The sequence below is a fragment of the Sycon ciliatum genome, chromosome 1, assembly GCF_964019385.1.
Source record: "Sycon ciliatum chromosome 1, ocSycCili1.1, whole genome shotgun sequence".
Lineage (NCBI taxonomy): Eukaryota > Metazoa > Porifera > Calcarea > Leucosolenida > Sycettidae > Sycon > Sycon ciliatum.
The window spans coordinates 24,483,937-24,493,404 of record NC_088643.1 but is presented as its reverse complement, the minus strand read 5'-3'; the positions used below and the strand labels follow the sequence as shown (position 1 = coordinate 24,493,404).

At 49.5% G+C, this 9,468-nt stretch overlaps 1 protein-coding gene across 1 annotated transcript; it reads right to left on the bottom strand.

The window, feature by feature from the left end:
• Nucleotides 1-13: 13 nt before the first annotated feature.
• LOC135819654 (uncharacterized) lies at nucleotides 14-8,477 on the bottom strand. Its single transcript, XM_065332907.1, has 4 exons — nucleotides 4,967-8,477; nucleotides 3,072-3,443; nucleotides 1,733-2,019; nucleotides 14-772 (listed from the first exon to the last, which is right to left on the bottom strand). Exons 1-4 carry the CDS (start codon nucleotides 7,883-7,885, stop codon nucleotides 520-522), a joined length of 3,831 nt encoding a protein of 1,276 aa, XP_065188979.1. The 5' UTR covers nucleotides 7,886-8,477; the 3' UTR covers nucleotides 14-519.
• Between the last annotated feature and the right edge of the window lie 991 nt (nucleotides 8,478-9,468).

The window sequence follows — 9,468 nt, the reverse complement described above, 5'->3', positions numbered from 1 at the left end:
GGTGCTGTGAAACTAAAATAGGTATACTATATTGTAGAAGTTTACCAAAACAATATTGATCATAAAGCCCTAAAAATCCCTGGTGTCCGATATACATTGTACACACGGCTAAGTAGTAAATATATGTACCTCAAGGCTAACATGGTGGGAGAAAGTGTGGATGAGATGGCTGTAAATTTCTAGCATGCATAACGAAATTCTGTGAGGGGAAAACAATTGATTGTACCTTGCCTATAGATTTGCAAATTGAATAGTATAGTATGCTACCGATTGGGTAAAAGTTCGCAGAAATGTGATAATACCTATGCTTGAAACCTCAAGTTTTAAACTTGTCCAAAGTTCTCAATGGGACATTTTCCTAATGCTTTTACACCCTAAATTGTGCTAAAACGTTTGTCGTGACTCAACAAAGAGATGAATACAAGTCAACCTGAAATGAAAAACATGGTCACTGACATAGGCCCCATTCAAAGGAAGCTGGGGGTGAATAAAATATTAAATTTTAGACGGAATTCCTTCCTACATTTGTGAGAAGCATCTCTCCAGTTGGTTGTCAAGGTTGGGAACAATATCCACAAACTTTGGCCTCCTCTCCGCCCCCTCCATCCAGCATTCCTCGACCAGTGCACGGTAGTCCTTTGGCCAGCCGTTGGACTCCATCTCTGGACGTCCTCCTTCAAGGATGTAGCGCGAGAAGTCAAAACTGAATCTGTAGCCGGTGTGACTGTAAGGCTCCTTCCTGGTGTACAGTTCCCACAGCACTATGCTATAGCTGCACACGGAGAGCATTGTGCGTGCGCACATGCACACACACACACACACACACATGCACATGCATGCACACATACATGTACACACATATACATCCGAGGCATACAGGTATGCACACAAAAAAATCGTTTTGTTTTTCGGTCAAACACCACCCTACCACTGAATTATGAAGGGAAAGTAGCCGGAGACGGCAGTGACAACTACAGTAAAACCTGGTGTAAGCGACCTCTGGGTTTAGTGACCACCTGCTCGTAACGACCGTCTTTCCATGCACCGACAGTTCTACGCAGATACTGTGGGGCCTGGTTCTAAAGCCCACCTGGCTCTAACAACCGCTTTTGCTTGCACCGTGGGATGGTCGCTTAAACCAGGTGTTTACTGTACTTGTATTGCAGGGGCCACGTAAGCCTAAGGCCGCAGCTGTAGCAGTGGGGCAGATTAATAAGTTCAGGCGATAAATCGTCTCAGATTCATTGCCAGAACTACACACTGTAGAAGAGTGACAGACAGACAGACAGACAGAAAGACTGACAGACAGACAGAAAGAGACCAATACACCCGGCTGCGGACAAAAGTTTCAAAGTGGATAGTTGTGACACTGAACGTCTGTTAGAAAGAACAACAAAGCGCACATGATGTCGGTGTTGTTCTCAGATAACGTCAACAGACCGACACTATACGATTACACAAACGTCTGGCTAAGTTCCAGCACACATGGTACATGTGACACTGAGGTTACCCCACTACCCAGGGTTATGTCAGTGGATCTTTGCCTGGCCCTGCATGGTCTGAATGGTTCTCTGGGATAGGCAGTGGCCCCGATATCAGAATGTTCCCCATTGACAGACACTGCCATATTCACATGAACCATGTGTGTCTGTGTTGTAGTGTTAGCCTCCAAGACCAACCACATGCTCGCTCACTTCAGGTGCGTGCAGAAGTACGGATCCACGGTACCTACCTGAAAACGTCAGCCGCTGCGCCGTACGCACTCTGCGACAGAACCTCCGGTGCAGACCAAAGGAGGGTCCCGACATCGCTTGACATCAGTGCATCCGGCTGCAGAAGTGGCGCTCGCTCGGTGTCATACTCGCGGCTGCTGTTTGACCGAGACTTGGTCAGGAAGCGTGCATTGATCGGTGTTGATGTCGTCGAGTTTGCCATGCTGCGCGTCATGGAGCCCGTCGAGGAAACCTGCTGACACTCCTCTATGCTCTGTATCCAACGAGCCGAACCGAAATCAGACACCTGAGCAGGAGTGGTAACCATGCACATTACAGAGAGTCAGACTTTATTAGAGGGCTCGCAAGCTATACTGCTTGGCTGGAGAAACAAAGCTGAGTACTCTTCTTGAATTCAGTTGTTACCGAGGTGTACTAGAAGACAAGGAGAAACGTAGGGGCTTTTTATAGGACTTTTGTTAAGACAACAACTGTGTGGACCTTTTGACGACTCAGACAGACGCGAAAATCTCCACTCCTTTGGCCAGGAAAATGCACTGAGCACAGCACTTCATGCAGGGTACATGATTGCACTGCAAGTGAGAATGCACTGTGGCGCGAACAAAATTAATGTAAATACTAAAATATGACGGGTTTAAGTGTATCGAATAGCACGACTCCAAGGCATTGAGTCGACAGTGAACCATGGCAATGGAACTGATTGGTGCCCTGTCCCATAAACTCAGCAGACAAGCGTCACATAGCAAACACCTGGGGCACTGTGTGAAGGGAGTTGTCTCTTCACTTCACACTGTCTCTTTACTGCATCGATGTGGTACATGGACAGTATGAAGTAATCACGTTCGGACATGGTGTTCTTACGCCTGTCAGCTTCTTGCAGTTTGCTCCTTGTTGCAGATATGCACATGTCACACACACCGTCCTTTGTGATGATTAGCGGTTCACATCACACAATCCACCTTCTACAGATTGTGAAATATTGCATAATTGCGGTGTAGCGTTCAATGCAAACGCACTCACGGCTAGTGAGGACTGAAATGGTGATGACGCACCCACCCAACTGTGCAAGACTTTGCCTTGCAAGTATGTGTATAGAGGTTATGCGAATGACTCACCGTAGTACATGATTTGCCACTCAGAAGTCAGTAAAATATCACTTTTGCCACTCAGATGTCAATAAAATAATTATCACTTTTGCCACTCAGCTGGTTTCCAGGGCCGCAGTATCTGTACACATTTCCCCCAGAGTGCCACTCAACTGCATTCCTTTATCACGTGGCAGCTTAACCTGAAGTCTCATCAGTGCAGTGTAATCGTTTAGAAGTGCTCTCTGCTCACCTTGACTACAAAGTGATCGCTGACCAGTAGGTTGGCGCTCTTCAGGTCGCGATGCACGCGCGGTGGTGTCAGGCCGTGCAGAAAGCGCATGCCCTTGGCAATGTCCAGTGCCATGCGCAGACGCTGCTGGTGATCGATGTGCACTGTCTTGTCGTTGAGCACGGAGAGCAGTGTGCCGCGTGGCATGTACTCCACCACCAGGAACGGAATGCTGGCAGCTCCGATGCTGCTCGGCGGCATGACACCAGCGCCGATGAAGAGCACGATGTTCGGATGACGGATTGTGCGCATGAACTCGGCCTCGCGCTGGAACTCCATCAGGGCCTGTGCATCGGCCACCAACACCTGCGTCCGAAGCTGCTTGTAGGCGACCTGTATATTAGCAGTATATCACATACCAACAACAGTGCCACATTGCTGCACTTGAAAAGTACACAGCAGGGAGTTGTAAAATTGGTATTTTTAATACTCCCCGGTACACAGTTATCTAGGATGTACTAGGAACCATTTGAAACACACATCAGGATGCTGTTACCATAGTTATTGTACTACAGTCATGTATTTGTCCTTGTCCCTGTCATTGTGGATACCCAACTACTCTAGTATGCAAGTGATGGTGGTTGTGGTGGTTGTGTCATGGCCCTGGATATATAGTACTACTCATCAATACAACCGTATAGTAGTGCTGCACACATTCACTATCAGCAGCTTGTCACCTACCTCTACCGCAGGCCCTCATCAATGCCCATTAGTGTATTGCTCTTTCTTTTGGTTGCGATAAGCCAACCTCTCCTGTCGCCGGACCTAGACTACCCATTACCATGGAACTGTCATCTATTGTCTCTGTTGCCGGTCCGCTGGTCTGCTGTTCCGCTTTGTTACTCCAATTCATCATTAGCAATAGTTAGTTTAGCACAGCTCACAGCTCGTTCGCTGCTATCACTACCCTACCTCCCAATTCCCCGATCTCTATTCTTTCCTTTACTCCCTTTTACTATAATTATTAGAGCTTGCTTTCCCTTTTAGTCCTTTAGAGAGAGTTTGACCCAACTGAGTGAGCGCAACATCCTTCCTCACTATTGAACCTGGACTGAATCTACAACTAACTGCTTGTGCTTTGTGTTGTCCTCTACGCTTGGGTTTGGGACTAAGAAGTGCACATATATTTTGTGCCAACGGACTTTGGGTTACGGAGTTACGTAGAGACGACACTCAGCCTTAGGCCACGACAGTGTTGTTGTTGGTGGTAGTGCATCAGTGGTGGTGGTGGTGGTGGTGGTGGTGGTGATAGCCCGTGGTGTTGTGTTGGAGTGTGCACGTGTTATTTTTTTAATAGTATGTTCTTCAACTGCTCATTTACAAATGTTCTTTGCTGCATAAGGCCCAGTTACTGTAAATATACAAATTTTCGGCAGCTATTTAATTTCGGCTATATTCGGCACCGACCCAAAACGCCTAAATTAAAACGCCGATGAAATTTTTCACAGCATCTGTCGCACTATACCATGCCCTCTACCCCACGCCGAAAATAAATCGCCGCCGAAATGTCAAAAATCGTGAAGTGCCGAAATTTTGCAGCGCCGAAATTTTGTATATTTACAGTATTGAGAGCAATTCAAGACCACAAACATAAATGCATAGCATATCGAAAGGATTGCATTAGTACTAAAAAAAAAGAGGACCATAAGTTTACAAGTTATCCATTTTTTCAACACAAACGATTATAAGCAGGATAATGGTGACATAATGCAACAATCAGCACAAAACTGACACTGACATTCATAGTGACATACATGACATTTTTATGGTCCTCTTTTTTTAATTTTAGTCCTTGGCTCTCCATCCGAGTTTTATTGCATTAGTTTTTAGTATTTACCGCAAGTAACACGTCTTACCTGCATATCACGATAGACTGCCATCCACACTTCACCAAAACTGCCGGGTGTCTCTTCATCGATTCTTCTCGACAGCTTTAGCTCATCAGCCTCGATGCGCCACACAGAGTTGAGACTGGCGATTTCACGCTTGCACGTACGTAGCTGCCGCTCTTTCTCCTCATCCTGTCTGCGCTTGCTGCGGTACTTCTGTACCAGAAAGCAGGTCAAGACGAGCAGGAGAAGAATGAAGACAGCCGCACCGCCAATGCCCAGGTACACAGCCGGAACACGGCAGCGGTTCATACCATCGTAGCCAAAGTCACAGTTGCATTCCATCTCGTGGGTAGCACTGTTGACAGAGCAATCGCCGGCGTCGTTGCAGATATCACGGGGGCACTTAGAGCACTGCAGGGAGCTGGTTGAGCCGTTCTGCTGCGAGAAGGAGCCGAGTGGGCACGACTCACAGCCAATGCTACCGGCCGTCATTGAATAGTTCTCGGCAGGGCATGGCTGGCATGCTTGACTGTACACATGCTGCGAGTACCATCCAGCATTGCAGCCAGGCTGTATAACATAGGTCGGCAGGGCAAGGCTGCACAGCGTGTTGTCATCTTCACCACGACACAGGCCGCCGTGCACAAAGAACTTATCCTCCACGTTCGTCAACGAATGGCCAGCATGCCGTATGGGCGAGTGATGCGCCGAGGATGAATAGGACATCTTTAGCTCCATCCACAGATGGTCAGTTGTTGACAGCAGCCATACGCGAGGATGAATTTCTCCGGTCTTTTTCGAACAGCAGCGCTGTGCAATTGTATGCGAATTCAGCTCCACTGTTGTTGGTACGTCGCTTTTCGTGAGCATGCAGATAGGATCACAGCAATCACCAACAAACATTAGAATAGAACTGTCCTTGGCAGAAGCCGTTGTGAAGAAGCGTCCCGCAAGAAGCGGATGAAACAGTGACGGGTCGACCCAGTAGCACAGGTTCTCCCATTGCCGTGTCTTCAGGTTGAAACGCCAGAACATATCTTCCACGACCGAGACATTATAACCGTCAGCCGTGACGTCGATGCTTGCACCGCCCAAAACATACAGGCTGCCATCAATAAAGACCATTGAATGGCCAAACACACCTGGTGGAGGTGCGCCGACAGCTTTGATCTCACTCCACGTGCTCTCGGCTAGGTCGTACACCAGCAGGTCACCAAGAACCATGACCTTGTGCAAGGCATCCGAGTACAGACCGCCATACACGTACATCAAGCCCCGCTCTGGGTCTAGAGCCGCGGCATGGGCTTGCCGAGGTGGGAATGTGTACGTTGGCGATGAGGCATTGCTCCACGTCAGGCTGGCAATGTTGAACTTCCACAGGCCGGACTGAGACACTCCATCAGTGTCAAAGCCACCGAACAAGTATAGGGAGTTCCCCCAGGAGATCATGGTGTGCGCGGCCAAGCGTGCTATGCCAGGCCGCAGAACACTTGTCCACATAGATTCCTGCACGCTGTAGACATGCAGACGCTCGTCGGCAATGTTGATGCTACTCGGCGCCAGACCGGGCAAGGCCGGGGCGGTCGGGTACACACCACCATACACGTACAGCGCTCGCGTCTTCTCCAGGTACGAGGCCGAGTGCTGCGACACGATGGGCGGCAGGATGTCCGGAGCGGCGGCCTGGACGCATGTACTGTCTTTTGTGTTGTAGCGCAGCACCCACAAGCCAGTATACACGCGTGACTGACTGTCTATTCCACCGTAGATGTAAACCTGCTCGCTGTGCTCCTGGGCGATGGGCTGCACGAACGGCGGTGGCAGCGAATCGCCTTTCACATACCACACGCCATCCCACTTGTCAGTGCCTATAGTGTAAGACCATACTCTCATCTCCAAGTCACCTGTACACGACAGCAAGGCGATCAGCGTCGGCGTTACTCCCTGATCGGACGGCACGTAGCTGAGACCGGCGACGGAACACAAGTCGTACGGGTCCATGCTGACGTCGATGTCGCTCAGCCGCCTCCAGGTGTTGTTTGACATTGTCAACTGCCACAGGTCCAGCAGGTACATGATACGGCTGCCGTTGTCGTACTGCAGACCTCCGCACACGAACATTGCCGCCTGGCCCACCGCTGTTCGCGGGTATCCGCGTGCAGCAGGAAACCCGTGCACTGGGTCGGCGACGGGAGTGAGCTGCGACCAATGTGCCAAGCCGGCAGCTCTATCCGCGTCCAGCCTCCACAAATCATTCAGCATGGTCGGCGGTGATGATGATGTGGCAGCAGCAATGTTACCGGCCTCCGTTGGCGTGCTCAGGCCACCAAACAGATACACGCCGCTGTTGGCCGCACATCCATGCGACATAGTGCAGCCGACGAGGCCGCTGGCGTAACGCTCCGATGGACTCTTCGCACTGTTCTCCAGCGCCTGCCAGCAGAGATCATCTCCATTGTACAGCCAAGTGTCACTGTATAGTGATGCATCGCTGCTGCTGCTAGTACGACCACCGAACATTGCTATGCCTGTCTCATCCGGAAGGCTTGCTATTCCGTGATCCTGACGCCGGCTCGGGTCCGTGCCGTTGTCAAATATGGGCTCGCTGCGAAACCAGGTGTTGGGTCCTACCGAGTACAGCCACGTGGCTTGAGGCTCGTCGCCGGCAAAGCAGGAGCCGTGGAGCACGAAAAACGCATTCTGGCCTTTGTTGGAGGTGAAGTGAGCTGACGCACATCCCAGACTGCGAACAACGGGCTGAAACGGCTGAGTGGGATTGATCCCTGACAAGTAGTTGAACCTGGTCGCTGGCTGCTGCGTGAGGTCTGCTCCATACTGGCCATACTGGCCATAGTCGCTACTGCTGCTTGTATTGACCTGATTCAGGAGCAACACTGCTATTGCTGCCAGTACAGCTGCTCGTAGCACATGTACAGTCTTCATACTGTCCCAGAGATCAACTATGGAGCGCCTGCCGGTGAAGTCAATGATTATGTGAGTGAGGGCACTCCTCCGCCACCCGCTGGCAGCACTAGAATGGCCTTCCCCGAAGCACTTACCACCTCCACTCTACCCACCAAACTCGTAGCCTGCCGAAGCGACCACAACGGATAGAGAGCAATGGTAGTAATTGATACTGGATTATCCGGACACGAATTTCTATCGCTAATCAGTCTGTCACGAGCTTGCTGCAACGCGATAACAATAATATTATCGTTTGATTCCGCTTTACTCAGCTGATTTCACCCCTGACTCATTTTTTTCTCAAAATAAGACTCATTTTTCGGTGAGCTAGCTGCGCGATCTGGGAGTGGGTAACGAGACTATAACGACAAGATCCATTCAAGCTTTCCGAGTGAAGGTGATACATGACGTACTAAAATTGTAGAAGAAGTACTAGATTCTAGAAGAATCACTTGACTGTGGTCCAGTCAAGACACCGCTCGAGCGCTCGCGCTTCGGACCCGGCTCTCTACGACTCTAGCTCTCGCTCCTGTCATACGTTGCTGCAGAAAGAACACGCCTGTCATGTCACAGGCGCTAGGCGTTAGCAGCTGATAACAAAAGTAGAAAAATCCTTATTTTCAGGTTGACGTGCCAGAGCTAGCTAGCTAGACTAGGCTAGAGCGACCCCAACCAAGCACATGGTTCATGTAAATCAACGGGTTGATCATGACGTAACATTGTTGATGGTTCTCCGCTATGTCTCTGGGTCATGTGGTCCACAACAACATGTTGACGACTCATCCACTCTCACGGACAATCACGTGCATCTTCCTGGCAGTCTTTTATCACGAGTAAAGTCTACTAAAGTAAAAGATGGGAGCTCTTGCCTTGCACTACATTTGTAGCCTGCCTAGGTAACTGGTTGGTGTCATCTGGTCATGCAGAGGGAGAATGAGTACAACTTGTACTCATTCTCCCTACAAAGTACAAGACTTGTATTGATGTCAGTCATCATGGCATGCATTGTTGCCTGATGATCGTGTATAATACATGTATGTGGTAGCTTCTTTTATTTATTTCTCTCTACATGACTGTAGGAGTGTAGTACTTGACTGAATCGTCAACCGGTAGCACAGACTGGTTCTGTCTCGAATCGATACAGACTGTCAGTGTGACACTCCATCAGTATCTGGTGCCAGAACTAATACTTGCTTCAGAAGACGAATATAAAGATTAAGTCCCAACGATAATGATAACTACCCCAAGGCCAAGGCCGCAAGGGCCATCGGATCCAAGCCACCTCCCTGATCCAAGCTACAGCCAGTACAGTATACTGTAGCTGCCTCGATCGAGGAAGCTTCGAAGCCTCGGAATAAATTGTAATTGGGCTTGTAGCCCGTGTGTACTTGCGAATTCAAATAAAAATATACATACATACATGTACATACAAATCAGATCCGCTCCCGTGATCCAAATGACCGCTAGCGCTATGCCATGCTTTACGACTTCCGCGGCCGCGCGTTCGGCCGCACCGCGAGCACGTGCATGCGCGCTCATTTTGTTTTTTTTCACTTGTAAAA

Bases quoted from the DNA above. Each gene is read 5' to 3' on its own strand.
- LOC135819654 (XM_065332907.1), bottom strand. From the start codon at position 7,885: ATGAAGACTGTACATGTGCTACGAGCAGCTGTACTGGCAGCAATAGCA. The intron at 2,020-3,071 runs GTGAGCAGAGAG...ACTCCTGCTCAG, and splicing joins GCGATCACTTTGTAGTCAAG to GTGTCTGATTTCGGTTCGGC. The intron at 773-1,732 runs GTAGGTACCGTG...CTCCGTGTGCAG, and splicing joins GCAGCGGCTGACGTTTTCAG to CTATAGCATAGTGCTGTGGG.